This window comes from Seriola aureovittata, chromosome 22, assembly GCF_021018895.1.
Source record: "Seriola aureovittata isolate HTS-2021-v1 ecotype China chromosome 22, ASM2101889v1, whole genome shotgun sequence".
In the NCBI taxonomy this organism is placed as follows: Eukaryota; Metazoa; Chordata; class Actinopteri; order Carangiformes; family Carangidae; genus Seriola; species Seriola aureovittata.
Window position 1 is genome coordinate 21,211,411 of NC_079385.1, and position 17,628 is coordinate 21,229,038.

The 17,628-nt window shown below is 38.3% G+C and overlaps 1 protein-coding gene across 3 annotated transcripts; it reads left to right on the plus strand.

The window, feature by feature from the left end:
* Window positions 1-1,045: 1,045 nt before the first annotated feature.
* tbk1 (TANK-binding kinase 1) lies at window positions 1,046-12,497 on the plus strand. 3 transcript variants are annotated; one of them, XM_056367644.1, is made up of 22 exons: window positions 1,046-1,111; window positions 2,683-2,789; window positions 4,743-4,883; window positions 4,964-5,093; window positions 5,233-5,414; window positions 5,785-5,945; window positions 6,028-6,138; window positions 6,607-6,786; window positions 6,947-7,143; window positions 7,496-7,554; window positions 7,727-7,818; window positions 8,136-8,237; window positions 8,320-8,398; window positions 9,171-9,292; window positions 9,391-9,467; window positions 9,621-9,660; window positions 9,785-9,886; window positions 10,025-10,121; window positions 10,295-10,395; window positions 10,478-10,549; window positions 11,113-11,155; window positions 12,345-12,497. In XM_056367644.1, the coding sequence occupies exons 2-21, from the start codon at window positions 2,703-2,705 to the stop codon at window positions 11,150-11,152; spliced, it is 2,172 nt and encodes a 723-aa protein (XP_056223619.1). In that variant the 5' UTR covers window positions 1,046-1,111; window positions 2,683-2,702; the 3' UTR covers window positions 11,153-11,155; window positions 12,345-12,497. The 3 variants fall into 3 exon arrangements, with proteins under 3 accessions (XP_056223619.1, XP_056223618.1, XP_056223620.1); XM_056367643.1 differs by having other exon boundaries at window positions 11,113-12,497; XM_056367645.1 differs by having other exon boundaries at window positions 8,320-8,389; window positions 11,113-12,497.
* The last annotated feature ends 5,131 nt before the right edge of the window (window positions 12,498-17,628 follow it).

Sequence of the window (17,628 nt, forward strand, 5' to 3'; positions counted from 1 at the left end):
GGTGCCTTACAACCTGAGGACACTTTACAAGGCAAATAAAACATAAAGCAAGATAAAAAAAATTAAAAAATCTACAAACAACAAACGTTCTTCCTGACAGTGTTGAGAACTTTGAAACCATATTTAGACGTTAATGCGGGGAAACTAAACCTCAGAGGTCTGGACCTTCCTGATAATTCCCCAGGATGTTCCTGGTACATATAGAAAAATAGTTATTTGACTTAGAGCTGTTAGTTTTGTTTATAAGAATTGGTTAATTCAAATAAAACTTAAAGAAAATAAGAAGTATAGTCTGTCTGTTTGTATACAGTGTGATAAATTGTATGTTATATTAATTATTTAAGAATCACCCTACACCAGTTCCACTACTTATTAACCCTGTTTGCAGCCTGTGCTGCCATCTTGTGTATGAATAGTGAAGCTGTTTTGAGTATTTCAGGAATAATTATGTGTAATCGTTGTATTATCATATAATTTTAATATAATTTTAAGACTCAAAGAAACCAAAGACAAGCAAAATGACAAAGACAAGCAAAATGACCATGAAGCGGGAAAAAAACAACCACAAAGAGAAAAAACAACTACAGGTGTCTTGTTTCAATGTAATGTAACGTCATTATGATGTACGGTCAGTATTATGATCAATACTAGTATTATTAATATAATTAAAGTAATAATAGTATTAGTAGTGTGTATCGATATATTTGTTAGATAAGAGATGCTAAGTATCGGTTTTAATTTTCCGAATCGTTGCCTTTTGATTTTACCGTAATAACGGGTCAGATCCAGGACTGCGCACTCTCTCTGACACAGATAGAGATCAGCTCCTCTTACCGCAGCTGTTCTCAGCTTGATCAATAAAGTTTTATCTACTGTTTAATTATTTGTTGCTAAAACAACAGAACAATAATGTTGAAAGTCTGTCCTGATTTATTTTTCCTCAACTGTGTCCAATGACTGCGCACTCTTTTTTGTTCTACTCTGAGTATTACGGTAAAAGAACTTCAGATTCAAACCACGCCCCTTTCGTTATCTCCCCGCGCTGATTGGTCCGCGTCTGTCACATGACAAGGGAATAGCGGAAGAGGAGCAATCGGCCGCAGAAAGAAGGGTGAGGAAATAAACAAATATAAATATGATTAATTTTAAACGACAAAAACCGTAAAGACGTTTTTTTCTCCGTTACCGCCTCACAGCTCGACATGTTAGCTAACGGACCCGGTGTTCCCGGGCGGTCTGAACGGTTAGCTTGTTAGCTCGACGCGGGTTTAAATGATCGTGTTTCTGTGTCTGACGACAGAAAGTGAAAATACACAAGAATCAGGTCCCGCACAAAAAAACTCTCAGCTTTTTTAACGTTGATCCAACAGTCAGGTTGTGATCGAACTGGTGACAGAACCGTGTGTGTGTGGACTGATCAGCTAACGTTAACGGTTCCGGTGCTCGGCTCCGTGTTAAAGCTCCGGTGGAGGATTTACTCAGAGGTTCTGGTGTGAAACGTCAGCAGGTTCCGGTCCGTTAAAACCGTCTGTTTTAACTGGAACGTGTCGTGTCTCCGTCCCGTCGCGGTGAGTTTGATGTTTTAGGCCATGAAACGGGAATTTCCCACCGACACCCCGTGACGTCACTGCGTACCAACCGACCCCACCGAAATATAAACTTTATTTATAACTTAGCCCCTTCTTCATTTCTAATATTACTTTTCTATAAAGTTATTATCAAAACATACATGATAAGAATGTGCCTCAGGTGTCTTGACCCTGTGATACCTGCTGACTCACCTGAGGGCAGAACTGAAGCTGTGCTGGTTCCTCTCTTGTCAGTGTCAGGCCTCCACCACAGCTTCAGTCAACAGATACAACAGGAGATAATGGTGGGAAGCCAGATAACACCTACACTGTGGTTCATAATCAAAGGTCAATTATCTTAATGAATTATTAGAGTAATTAAAAATATTTTTCTTCATTGGTTACACTAATAACCTGAGTTCTAAGATCTTTTAGCAAGGAGGTAAATAATGCTGGAAATGCTGTTTAAGAATCTGGTGGAAATATTTTATTAACACAGAAATGCGATGATGTAAAAAATTAGTTAGTCAAAATATTTAGTAAAATTACTGGAAAAGTTTTATATGCAGCCAAGTGAGAAACTTGAACAATAAAGTTCTGTACCTAAAGAACACTTTTATATATTTTGATCTTACTCTGAACATGATTTAAATGATTGAACTGGATGTTTTTGCACCAGTGTTGAATAAAGAACTTAAAAATAAATCTAAATAAAATAAAATTATGCTTAAAGATTAAACAAAATCCCATTTTCTGGAGATTTTCGATCAAAGTTTCAGTCAAGATATTTATTTATGGATCTGACCAGATGTTTGATGAAACTTTTGATTCTCCAAATGAGTGAGCTTCAGATCAGCCCTCCTGGTTTATTGATCGTATCGATCAGGTTCAAGTTTATTCGTCATATGTTACACAAGGTCAACGGTTCAATGAAATGTGTTGGACAAGAATTTGGTCAATTCAGCAATAAAAACTAGAATAATATAAATTAACACTAATAGAGTAAATAATTTAAATTAGCGTCCTGCTGTATTGATAGTATTGATCAGTGCTTGGTGTAATGATGGTATCGATCATTTGCCGGTGTATTGATCAGCTGTCTCTGTGTTCTCAGGATCACTTGCAGCCGTCAGGATGCAGAGCACCACCAACTACCTGTGGCTCATCTCAGACCTGCTGGGTCAGGGGGCGACGGCCAACGTTTACAGAGGACGACACAAGGTATGAACCTGAGCCGCGGCGGGGTCAGAGGTCAGGGGTCAGAGCCAATCCCTGGGCAGCATTGTTTTATGGAAAATCTTTATATGAAGCAACATAAACCAGAAATAAAAACTTTCCTCTCCAGTTGTTTTATTTACAGAAAGTTGATTTTCCAGACAATGTCTGATATTTTACACAATATATAAATATGTAAATATATAAATATGAACTGGATATAAAACAACCCACACAGGGTCAGAAGAGTTCATCCCTGCCTCTGCACCAGCTGCAGCTGTTTCCCGGAGAACAAGAGTTGTCATGGTTACCAGGAACAACAACACGCTACCTGTGTCCTGTGTTCGACACTTAATGCTCCGAGCTCACACTCCGTGTTTCCATTCGGTGTGTCGGAGACCCATTGCATCATGGGAGTGTCACAGATTGTGTCTGGTAGAAAGTGGAACCAGACAGTTGAACAAACTGAAATGATCCACGAGTTTCTGAAAGTTTCCAGCTGCAGTGAGTTTGTTCTTCTCAGGCTCGTTATAATATTAGAGGATTAATTAGATGAATGACTGCAGCTCGTTGTCGGCAGCGTGGCTTCGTGTGTGGTCACTCTGATCGTCCTCTCATCTTCTCCTCCAGCGCCATCAGCAGGTCCACATGTGAAATACCTGCAGAACTAATGAGTGTTGCACTGGGCCTGCAGCTCGTCAATATTTTCATTATTGATTCTGTTCCTTTTTATATTAAAGTAAATCTGATAAAATAAAGTCATAAATGTTTAGTTTTGTTTGATCAGTGGAAAATGATTCATGACAAAGAGAAGAAGCAGATCTTTTCTTCTCAGAGACAGAAATCTGCAGATATTGAACTTTTATTTAGATCTTTTCTTGACAAACGACTGAATCTGTCGATCAACTGATTGATTGATTGATTGATTGATTGATCAGATAAAAAGAAGCTGATGAAGAAAAAACAGAAAATGTTAAATTCACACTATATATTTTTTTAATGAATCCGTGGGTCACAGTCTGAGGAGGAAGCAGAATGAAAAACAGATTCTCTTCACATTTGTAGAACAAGATTCTGCTGCAGCATGAATCATTTCTCCTCTCACAGTTTCAGCTCGGGTTTCAGTGGCGTCTCAGTTTGTCTTCCTCCTCCTCCTCCTCCTCTCAGATCAGTTTGTGTTTGTAGTGGATCCAGCAGATCTCAGACCTTCAGCCCTTCAGGCTGCGACAGTTCGACCGGGAGTTTCCCCAAAACCTTTAAAGTCAGATATAAGTCTGAACCTGATCTAAGATCTAATGTCTCATTTAATGTCGACACCTCGGGTCTGTCGGGTCAACGCAGCAGATCTGAGCAGGGCGGGGGGGTTTACATGGGTGTGGTGAGAATTACAGGTTATTTCTTTAGTTTCTGCATCTTTTAAAAGTTTGACAACGACATAAAGATTTCAGAGAAACTGAGGATTCAGTTTAAATCTTCACATCATGATCATTCACACTCAGACCTGAAATAGGAACTCATGATAATACTTATATATCTGCTGAATTATATGTTCACCTGTAATTTAATACAGGAAGACAAATCTCACATTTGCATTTTGTTCATTATAGTTAAACTGAATGTGCACTAATCGAACACACAGATAATAATAATAATAATAATAAACTTTATTTATACAGCACATTTCATACACAGGCTGCAGCTGGAAGTGCTTTGAAAACATTTAAGACATAAAGAGATATATAGATATATATAAATATATATATTTATGTACGTCAGTTTGTTTCTAGGGAATCATCAGGGAGCTGTAGTAAAACAAATAAACACAATTCCTCCCAATAACGTGTTAAAGACAAAGTTTTAGTAGCAGCTCCATAGTTTGATGTGTAACATATATAATGATATATGTATATGTATATATATATAATGGTGTGTAACTGAATGACTTTACTGTGTGTGTAGAAAACAGGAGACCTGTACGCCGTCAAAGTCTTTAACAACCTGAGTTTTCTGCGGCCGCTCGACGTCCAGATGAGAGAGTTCGAGGTTCTGAAGAAACTGAACCACAAGAACATCGTCAAACTCTTCGCTGTGGAGGAAGAGGTCGGTGTCTGTCTGATGATGACGAGGGTTTAGAGTGTAAACGTGTCTGACCTCCTCCTCTTCCTCCTCCTCTTCCTCAGTCCAACACCCGTCATAAGGTCCTGGTGATGGAGTACTGTCCCTGTGGAAGTCTCTACACCGTCTTGGAGGAGTCGTCCAACGCCTACGGACTCCCGGAGGACGAGTTCCTCATCGTTCTTCACGATGTGGGTGAGGATGACCTCAGAGCTCTTCATCCTCATCAGGATCATGTGTGAACCGTCACTGAGGCTCATCACTGATGAGCTGTAGAGTTAGATTTAGACAGGCTCTGTGTGCATGTCTCTGATTGGCTGCTTGGCTCCTCCAGTGGCAGGTATGAACCACCTGAGGGAGTACGGGATCGTCCACCGGGACATTAAACCAGGAAACATCATGAGGGTGATCGGAGAGGACGGCTGCTCCGTCTACAAGCTGACGGACTTCGGAGCCGCCAGAGAGCTGGAGGACGACGAGCAGTTCGTGTCTCTGTACGGGACAGAGGAGTATCTGGTGAGGACACGTCCCACTGTCATCAATAACAATCAATAATCAATCTCATGAATGCGATGTGGAGGCCGAGGGACACCCACATACTTCAGTTCAGATTTTACAGTTACATGATTATTAAAAGTCTGAAATGTGGTGGAGACTGTCGTGATCCTCAGAGGACGAACCCCAGTGAGTTCTGCTAATTACAGCCTCTAACAGGTGTGAGGTCATCGCTTCACCTGAATGAAATCAGTCAGATAAAGACTGAAACTTCAAGTCACCTGTAGAACAACCCAAACACCCGTGAGCAACTTCCTGTCAAGTTTTCTGTCTTTATTTTGTTTTCAGCTTTTATCTATAAAATCTTCTTCTTCGTGTGTTTCCTGTGCAGCACCCCGACATGTACGAGCGCGCCGTGCTGAGGAAAGACCACCAGAAGAAATACGGCGCCACGGTGGATCTGTGGAGCATCGGCGTCACGTTTTACCACGCCGCCACCGGCAGCCTCCCGTTCAGACCGTTCGAGGGGCCGCGCAGGAACAAGGAAGTCATGTGAGGGCGTGAATGTGAACTTTGTTTTCTGAGGAGAAGAAGACAAAGGGACGTTAAACTGACGGATGTTTGTTTGTCTCAGGTATAAAATCATCACAGAGAAACCGTCAGGGACGATCTCCGGTCACCAGAAGTGTGAGAACGGGAAGATCGAGTGGAGCACAGAGATGCCGGTGTCCTGCAGTCTGTCCAAGTAAGAGCTCGCACTGTGATGTCATCGCTCTCTACGCCGCAGGACACACCCACTCAGCAGAGCTCTGCATCTGCAGGACAAAATCTTTTTTTGTTTTTATGTTTTATGTCTTTGTTTGTTCTTTTTTATTATTATTTATTATAAATTGTTTTATTAAAGCTAACGTGGGTTAGCCTAGCCTAGCTTAGCCTAGCTTAGCCTAGCCCTCATTTACTTTTGATAATAAAAACATTATGAATATGAAAAGAAAATGAATAAATAGATGAAATTAGTCATTTGAATGTGAACCTGACAGGATTTATTGTTTACATCATTCACTCAGAACATTTTGTGACCTATATTATATATTATATAATATATCATGTGACCACTGAGGGTTTGTCAAACTGTTGTTTCCGAGGTGGAAACTGATCTACCTGAGCTCACCTGTTCACCCCACACCTGTGTCCCTCTGCTCTGATGTTCCAGGGGTCTCCAGAGTCTCCTGACTCCGGTCCTCGCCAACATCCTGGAGGCGGATCAGGAGAAGTGTTGGGGCTTCGACCAGTTCTTCGCCGAGACCAACGACATCCTGCACAGGACGGTGGTGTACGTCTTCAGCCTGCAGCAGGCCACGCTGCACCACGTCTACATCCACGAGTACAACACGTAAGACTCAGAGACGCAGCGGGCACGCCGTCAGACAGGAAGTGGTGTCACAGATTCTAGGAAATTTCCAGTTCCCTGCTGAGCTCCATCTGCTGCTTTAAAAACATCTGATTTAAACTTCATGTGAGTCTGACAGCTTGTGTTCTCCACCTGTCCACAGGGCGGCGCTGTTCCAGGAGCTGCTGTCCCGCAGGACCAGCATCCCCCTGCACAACCAGGAGCTGCTGTACGAGGGCCGCCGCCTCGTCCTGGACCCCAACCGCCAGGCCAAGACCTTCCCCAAGACCTCCAGAGACAATCCCATCATGCTCGTCAGCCGCGAGTCCGTCGCCACCGTGGGACTCATCTTCGAAGACCGTACGTAGTGAGACGCTGCCTCCTGCAGGGCGGCGGCGGCGGCGGCAGAACAACTAAAACCTACAGTCTCTAAAACAGAGATTTCTTTTATTTATACATTCAGAATTTAAATATCGTCCAGTCGCACAATCCGGTTCAGTCGTGAATTAAATACCAGGTCTTAAATTTTACCTCCTGAACCTGCAGACTCATATTATCAAGCTGCTGCTTCTGCTTCGTAAATAAAAATCAGAACCGCCTTTCCTCGCCTCTGAACGAGCGGTGCAGCCGCTCTGTACAGAACCTGTTTGAAATCAAACCAGAGAGGAAGTCGCTGCTGCTGCTTTATCTCTGAGTGTTTGTGTCTCCACAGCCAGTCCTCCTAAAGTTCAGCCTCGCTACGACCTCGACCTGGACGCCAGCTACGCAAAGGTGCAGTTACCTTAATAATTAATGATTATTTAAAGAGTAAGAGAAAAAGATTTAATGCAGCAAGTTAAGGTTTCATTTTTACACCAGTGACCATTTAACACCAACAGCTGATTGGCTGGCAGATGTCCTTTTGTGTTCTTGGATGACTGAACTTCCTGTTCCTGTTGTTCAGACTTTTGCAGGCGACGTCGGACATTTATGGAAAACCTCCGAGTCTCTGCTGGTTTATCAGGAACTGGTACGAAAAGGAGTCCGAGGTTTAATGTGAGTTCACAACATGTAACTAATGTATGTAATGAAACAGGATCCAGGAGAGAACCAGGACTCTGAGCAGACTTCACATGTGACTCACTTCCTTTTTGCTGCCGTCTTCATTTACATACATGAAGTGGATCAGAATATTAAAGAAAAATGTCACATAGTTTCCAAGTCAAAGGAAATGAACAAAAACCTGATGTAAAGCAGAAACCCTGGACTGAACAAATCTTTATGAATGAAAGATTTCTCTCTCACATGGAGAGTCTTCAGTAGTTGAGAGTGTCGATGGTGAAAACATCACGTCTTTACATGTTTGTATCCAGAGAGCTGATGAAGGAGGACTACAGCGAGATCCAGCACAAGAAGTCAGAGGTTTTCCATCTGTGTAACTACTGCACACAGATCCTGGAGAAAACCGAGCAGCTGTGAGTGACGCACACCACAAACATCATGTGACAGTGTAGCTACAGTCCAACCACAGACTGTTAACTCTGCTGTGTCCTCCAGGTTCGAGGTGCTGATGCAGGGCAACGTGCTGTCGACAGAGTACGACGAGATCTCAGACATGCACAAGAAGGTTCGCAGAGTGAGTCCTCCACATGACGACTTTAACATCTTCCAATATATTCATGTGTCTACTTCAGGAAGTAAATGAAAACAGTAAACTCTGTGTTTTCTGGATGAAATCTGTGAGAGCTGTCTGTGTCTAAATCAGCAGCTAGTGCTAACGACCTCCTCAGTGGTTGGTATGTTGTATCACAACACCCTAAATACTGGTTGCTAAGATGATACTAGGTGGTGGCTAAAGCAGTATGACTGCTAAGGGTTCAAGGGGGTTCTTAAGGCTTTAGTATGTGGTGTAAGGTGGTTTACTCAGCATTTGCACTTGGTTGCTATGGTATTAATTGTGGTTCTTTGGGTATTAGTTCCTATGACATTAAAAGGTTGTTGTGAAAGTGTTTAAGGTTGTTCTTAAGGTATAAGCATGAAGTCGCTAAAGTATTTTAGATAGTTCCCAAGGCATTGCTACATGGTTGCTATGGTGTTTAAGGTGGTTCCTATGGCATTAGTATGTGGTTGCTAAGGCATGAATACATGGTTGCTAAGGTGTTTAAGGTGGTTCCTATGGCATTAGTATGTGGTTGCTAAGGCATGAATACATGGTTGCTAAGGTGTTTAAGGTGGTTCCTATGGCATTAGTATGTGGTTGCTAAGGTGTTAATGATCTGTGGTTACTAGTTGAAGTGAAAGGCACTTTTTCTGAGTGTGTTCCTGAATGTTCTGTATGTGGTTGCCATGGTGTTTGAGGTGTTTCTGAGGAGAAACTTGTGAAACACAATAATCTGTGGATGTTGCAGATCTCCAGCTCTCTGGAGCCCATCGAACGAACAACACAAGACGTCAAGAGTAAATTTCTCCCAGGAGGCCTGCTGACCGACGGCTGGACACAACAAGTGGGAACACACCCCAAGGACAGGAAGTAAGACTGTGTGTGTGTGTGTGTGTGTGTGTGTGTGTGTGTGTGTGTGTGTGTGTGTGTGTGTAAATCAGTGTGTGACGGTGAGCTTGTCTCTGCAGTGTGGAGAAAATCAAAGTGCTGCTGGACGCCATCACAGCCATTTACCAGCAGTTCAAGAAGGACAAAGCAGAGAGACGTGAGTGTGTCAACAGCAGTTCAGTCATTAGTCAGCTGTTAGTGTTTAAAGTCAGAAAGTCCAACCTCCACATAATGATAACTATGTGTATACATACTGTATATATATATAACCTTACATTACATTCACATGGTTTCCCTCCTCTGTGTTCAGGTCTGCCGTACAACGAGGAACAGATCCATAAATTTGACAAGTAAGTTGACTGATCAGCAGATTTCACTAACTCTGACTGCGTTTCTATACCCCATCAGTCTGGACTTTTATTCTGAAATCCTGACCTGTGTGTGTGTGTGTGTGTGTGTGTGTGTCTCTGACAGACAGAAGTTGGTCCTTCATGCCAGTAAAGCCAGATCTCTGTTCACAGAGGAGTGCGCCATGAAATATCGTCTGTTCATCTCCAAGAGTGAAGAGTGGATGAGGTAAAACACTGATGAAGACAATTATCTCTCTGACCTTCATCTCCTCACACGTCTCATCATTCACCCATTCACAGTGGTGTCACTCTCTGTTGCTAGGCGACAGTGTGAACAGTGAAGCGTGTGTGTTTGTGTTTTCAGGAAGGTTCATCACGTGAGGAAGCAGCTGCTCAGTCTGTCCAGTCAGCTGATCAGCATCGAGAAGGAGGTCACCATGCTGATGGAGAGAGCCATCAAGGTAAAACACATTACCCACAATCCACCACTGCACATCACATACTGTGACAGAAATACACAGAGGAAACACTGTAGGTGCTGTTAAACACTGGTGTGTGTGTGTGTGTGTGTGTGTGTGTGTGTGTGTGTGTGTGTGTGTGTGGTGTGTGTGTGTGTGTGTGTGTGTGTCTCCAGCTGCAGGAACAGCTGCCTCAGAAGGTTCTTCCTCTGGTGTCCAGTGGGATGAAGCCTCAGGCCTACCTGAGCCAGAACACACTGGTGGAGATGACGCTCGGGTAAGTGTTTGATTTACTCATCATCATCATCATCATCATCATTATCATTAGAGTCCCTGACTGACTCCATGTTCTTCTTCAGGATGAAGAAGCTGAAGGAAGAGATGGAGGGCGTGGTCAAAGAGCTGGCAGAGAACAACCACTTCTTAGAGAGGTCAGAGGTCATTTTCTGAGAGTCACATGGTTCAGGTAGCGATACATGTTAGCCTAGCTTAGCATAACAACTGGAAGCAGGGGGAAACTGAGAGTCCTGTAACTGACTGACTGGAACATTAACGGTTCGTTTCCCATGTTTCTTTAATGGTGTAAAAACTCCTTAATTGGACCAAGCAGCGTTCAAGCCATCCAGACATTTTCAGCTTTATTGAGGAGTTGGTGAATTCATGAAGCCTTTAAGGGATTTTAACTAATTGATTGTAATATGAAGCTATTTTTAATGTATTTTCTCCATGGTTAGGAAGCGTTTAAACCCCTATAAAAGTACCGTTATCTTCAAATGAAAGTGATAATTCATAGAAGGCTTTGATGATATTTTGTACATTTTAATGGGTTTCACCCTCTGAACGCCTTAAACTGTGTGAAAACCCATTAAATACATTAACAACATTCACAAAAACACAATTAAAATCCCTTAAACACATTAATGTATACCTCAAATGACAGAACCAAACATTAACCTCTGACCTCTCTCTCTCTCTCTGTCTCTCGCTCGCCCAGGTTCGGGACGTTGACGCTGGACGGAGGGTTGAGAGGATGAGAAGTTTGTACATAAACTGTGTCTTGACCTTGTACATAATGAGACTGTAAGATGTTTTTGTACGACGGGCGTCTCTGATGTCGTCGGGTTGATCTGTCAGCGTCGTCCTGTGACTCTCTGCTGCTTTAGAAACGGCTTCGCTGTCTGGATCAGACGCTTTAAGATATTTTAACCTGGTGATCGGTGAAGGAGCACGGAGCTGTGAGGACTTTGTCAAACAAAAATCACTTTAAATACCCTGAATTCACTATGAATTCATCCAGAATTTACCCCTGAAAACACCTCAGTCTGAGTCAGGTGTTTGGTAGTTACACATACATTTCATTTTAAAAAGTCCTTAAGGTTAAGGGATTTTGTTTTACGTTAGGGCTCAGAAACATGTTCAGCTATAAATTGATGATTAAATTTAAAGGATTCTTGATCCGGTATCAAGTGTTTTAACAGATTAACAGATTTTGAACTGAATTAATGGAGACATTCATGGATTTGAACAGATTCAGTGTTTAAGGGGATTTTAAGACAGAAAAAAATACGTAAAATGTATTTATTTAAGAGTTTGTACATTTAAGTAAAATTACAGTAATTTTAGGTACAAATGACTTATATGAGATTTTATTCAATTAATGTTTTAGTGAGTCAGAGTAAACATAATTAAGAAATACAGCAGCTGAAAATGTTTCAGCACTCCAACACGAACCTTAATAACTCATCATTAATCAATTTGTCTTTCTTAATTAAAGGGAAAGTCATTTGCACATTAAAATCTACTTCATTTTTTCATTAAGGGTTTTTACAAACGGATGTTAAGCTTTAGTTTTAGAATGAAAGGACAGATTTAGGTCTAACTACCAAACATCTTCATTTACAGTGTTTGTTATCAAGGATAAATTAATGAAGAAATAATTAATATATTACTAACCATTAATTATCCCCATAAAGTCTCATTAGAATGAATGACATCACCTTTGATGGTTAAACTGAACTTCAAGGTAAATTTGAGGGATTAGGTTGAACCATGCTGAAGCTCTATTAGATGTTTATTTATTCTTCTTTTAAGGCCAATCAATAATCATTATCAGTTTTTTTCCTGTATGTTTATTTCTATTGTGTCATTTATTTTCTGTGGACGGTCAGAAACATGCAGAATACCTCTCTCCCCCCCCCCCCCCCCTTCTCTCTCCTACTCGTTCAGGATTAAAGGACAAAACGAATCCCAATGAATCCGTCAGCTCTTCATCATCTTTCACTCTCAAGACGCTGTTAAACTTTTGTTTTGTCAATAATCAGCATTCAAAATGCTCAAGTGTTTTAAGAAACTGTAAATAAATAAAGAAATGTCTGAATGTGTGTTTTTGATTGAGTTATTTATCTTTCTAATTCTACTTTGAGAGTTTCACCATATGTATGTTCTAAACTACAACATTTTTATACGTTATTGTTCTGCTGTACTATGATGTTCTTTACGCCTGACTATGCTATGTTGTTTTTATGATTTTTTTATGCCTTTCTACACTGTAAAAAAATCATAAAAAAACATTCAGATGACTGGCGGTAACGGCAGCCAAACAAAGACCGTAACATTAAAGTAAAATATATTTTACAGATTTCTCCTAATTTATTATGATCAAAAGTTTCTGCATAGAAACTTTTTCCTAATAATAAAATGAAGTGTCAATCAATGAAATATTAACACATGCTTAATATTGTAAAGTAAACCTTCTGTTTTGGAAGACAAAGTAAAAAATACTGTGTAAAACAGATTAAAATCATCAACTTGCAGTATCTGTGTTAACATTTAATGTTTAAGTATGTAAAGTAATGTTAAAACCTGTAGAAGCACAATCTAAATGCAATATTTACTGATTCAGATTGGGATGAATTTTCTTACATTTCTCATAAAATATAATTTACTGAAGAAATGCAAATTAAACTGTTAAGTCTCTGTATGTCGTCTTTCAACTAAAGTGGGGTTGGAAACTTAATTACAAATAACATACACACCACTATTGACTTTATAACACTTTTATTTAATATATTCAGATGTAAATTTACATCAACCAATTATTCACAAATAGTTCTTCAGAGCCCCGGGATGATCTGAAGAACTGACTTTATGACTTTTTATGCCTTACTAATTACTATACTATGACGTTTTTATGCCTTTTTATGCCTTACTATACTATGACGTTTTTATGCCTTTTTATGCCTTACTATACTATGACTTTTCATGCCTTACTATACTATGACGTTTTTATGCCTTTTTATGCCTTACCATACTATGTCGTTTTTATGCCTTACTATACTATGACGTTTTTATGCCTTTTTATGCCTTACTATACTATGACTTTTTATGCCTTACTATACTATGACGTTTTTATGCCTTTTTATGCCTTACTATACTATGTCATTTTTATGCCTTTTTATGCCTTACTATACTATGACGTTTTTATGCCTTACTATACTATGACGTTTTTATGCCTTTTTATGCCTTACTATACTATGACTTTTCATGCCTTACTATACTATGACTTTTTATGCCTTACTAATTACTATACTATGACGTTTTTATGCCTTTTTATGCCTTACTATACTATGTCGTTTTTATGCCTTACTATACTATGACGTTTTTATGCCTTTTTATGCCTTACTATACTATGACGTTTTTATGCCTTACTATACTATGACGTTTTTATGCCTTTTTATGCCTTACTATACTATGACTTTTCATGCCTTACTATACTATGTCGTTTTTATGCCTTACTATACTATGTCTTTTTTATGCCTTTTTATGCCTTACTATACTATGTCGTTTTTATGACTTTTTATGCCTTACTATACTATGTCGTTTTTATGCCTTACTATACTATGACGTTTTTATGCCTTTTTATGCCTTACTATACTATGACCTTTTTATGCCTTACTATACTATGACGTTTTTATGCCTTTTTATGCCTTACTATACTATGACGTTTTTATGCCTTAATATACTATGTCGTTTTTATGCCTTTTTATGCCTTACCATACTATGTCGTTTTTATGCCTTTTTATGCCTTACTATACTATGACTTTTCATGCCTTACTATACTATGACGTTTTTTATGACTTATTATGCCTTACTATTATATGTCGTTTTTATGCCTTACTGTACTATGACGTTTTTATGCCTTTTTATGCCTTACTATACTATGACGTTTTTATGCCTTTTTATGCCTTATTATACTATCACGTTTTTATGCCTTTTTATGCCTTACCATACTATGTCGTTTTTATGCCTTACTATACTATGTCGTTTTTATGCCTTTTTATGCCTTACCATACTATGTCGTTTTTATGCCTTTTTATGCCTTACTATACTATGACGTTTTTATGCCTTTTTACGCCTTACTATACTATGACGTTTTTATGCCTTTTTACGCCTTACTATACTATGACGTTTTTATGCCTTTTTACGCCTTACTATACTATGACATTTTTATGCCTTTTTATGCCTTACTATACTATGATGTTTTTATGCCTTTTTACGCCTTACTATACTATGACGTTTTTATGCCTTTTTACGCCTTACTATACTATGACGTTTTTATGCCTTTTTACGCCTTACTATACTATGACGTTTTTATGCCTTTTTACGCCTTACTATACTATGACGTTTTTATGCCTTTTTACGCCTTACTATACTATGACATTTTTATGCCTTTTTATGCCTTACTATACTATGACGTTTTTATGCCTTTTTACGCCTTACTATACTATGACGTTTTTATGCCTTACTATACTATGATGTTTTTATGCCTTTTTACGCCTTACTATACTATGACGTTTTTATGCCTTTTTACGCCTTACTATACTATGACGTTTTTATGCCTTTTTATGCCTTACTATACTATGACATTTTTATGCCTTTTTACGCCTTACTATACTATGACGTTTTTATGCCTTACTATACTATGATGTTTTTATGCCTTTTTACGCCTTACTATACTATGACGTTTTTATGCCTTTTTACGCCTTACTATACTATGACGTTTTTATGCCTTTTTATGCCTTACTATACTATGACATTTTTATGCCTTTTTATGCCTTACTATACTATGACGTTTTTATGACTTTTTATGCCTTACTATACTATGACGTTTTTATGCCTTTTTACGCCTTACTATACTATGACGTTTTTATGCCTTACTATACTATGATGTTTTTATGCCTTTTTACGCCTTACTATACTATGACGTTTTTATGCCTTTTTACGCCTTACTATACTATGACGTTTTTATGCCTTTTTATGCCTTACTATACTATGACATTTTTATGCCTTTTTACGCCTTACTATACTATGACGTTTTTATGCCTTTTTATGCCTTACTATACTATGACATTTTTATGCCTTACTATACTATGACGTTTTTATGCCTTTTTACGCCTTACTATACTATGATGTTTTTATGCCTTTTTATGCCTTACTATACTATGACATTTTTATGCCTTTTTATGCCTTACTATACTATGACGTTTTTATGCCTTTTTATGCCTTACTATACTATGACGTTTTTATGCCTTTTTATGCCTTACTATACTATGACCTTTTTATGCCTTTTTATGCCTTACTATACTATGACGTTTTTATGCCTTACTATTATATGTCGTTTTATGCCTTTTTATGCCTTACTATACTATGACGTTTTTATGCCTTTTTATGCCTAACTATACTATGTCGTTTTTATGCCTTTTTATGCCTTACCATACTATGTCGTTTTTATGCCTTACTATACTATGTCGTTTTTATGCCTTTTTATGCCTTACTATACTATGTCGTTTTTATGCCTTACTATACTATGACTTTTCATGCCTTACTATACTATGACGTTTTTATGCTTTTTTATGCCTTACTATACTATGACGTTTTTATGCCTTTCTATGCCTTACTATACTATGACCTTTTTATGCCTTACTATACTATGACGTTTTTATGCCTTTTTATGCCTTACTATACTATGACGTTTTTATGCCTTAATATACTATGTCGTTTTTATGCCTTTTTATGCCTTACTATACTATGACGTTTTTATGCCTTTTTATGCCTTACTATACTATGTCGTTTTTATGACTTTTCATGCCTTACTATACTATGACGTTTTTATGCCTTACTATACTATGACGTTTTTATGCCTTTTTATGCCTTACTATACTATGTCGTTTTTATGCCTTACCATACTATGTCGTTTTTATGCCTTACTATACTATGTCGTTTTTATGCCTTTTTATGCCTTACTATACTATGACGTTTTTATGCCTTTTTATGCCTTACTATACTATGACGTTTTTATGCCTTTTTATGCCTTACTATACTATGACGTTTTTATGCCTGACTATACTATGTCGTTTTTATGACTTTTCATGCCTTACTATACTATGACCTTTTTATGCCTTTTTATGCCCTACTATACTATGACCTTTTTATGCCTTAATATACTATGTCGTTTTTATGCCTTTTTATGCCTTACTATACTATGACGTTTTTATGCCTTACTGTACTATGTCGTTTTATGCCTTTTTATGCCTTACTATACAATAAAGTTTTTATGCCTTTCTATACTATGTCGTTTTTATGCGTTTTTATGCCTTACTATACTATGACGTTTTTATGCCTTTTTATGCCTTACTATACTATGACGTTTTTATGCCTTTTTATGCTTTACTATACTATGTCGTTTTTATGCCTTACTGTACTATGTCGTTTTATGCCTTTTTAGGCCTTACTATACTATGACGTTTTTATGCCTTACTATACTATAACATTTTTATGCCTTTTTATGCCTTTTTATGCTTACTATACTATGACGTTTTTATGCCTTTTTATGCCTTACTATACTATGACCTTTTTATGCCTTTTTATGACTTACTATACTATGACGTTTTTATGCCTTTTTATGCCTTACTATACTAAGACTTTTCATGCCTTACTATACTATGACGTTTTTATGCCTTTTTATGCCTTACTATACTATGTCGTTTTTATGCCTTTTTATGCCTTACCATACTATGACGTTTTTATGACTTTTTATGCCTTACTATACTAGGACGTTTTTATGACTTTTTATGCCTTACTATACTATGACTTTTTTTTATGACTTTTTATGCCTTACTATACTATGACTTTTTTCATGACTTTTTATGTCTTACTATACTATGACTTTTCATGCCTTACTATAGTATGACGTTTTTATGCCTTTTTATGCCTTACTATACTATGACGTTTTTATGCCTTTTTACGCCTTACTATACTATGACGTTTTTATGCCTTACTATACTATGATGTTTTTATGCCTTTTTACGCCTTACTATACTATGACGTTTTTATGCCTTTTTACGCCTTACTATACTATGACGTTTTTATGCCTTTTTATGCCTTACTATACTATGACATTTTTATGCCTTTTTATGCCTTACTATACTATGACGTTTTTATGCCTTTTTAT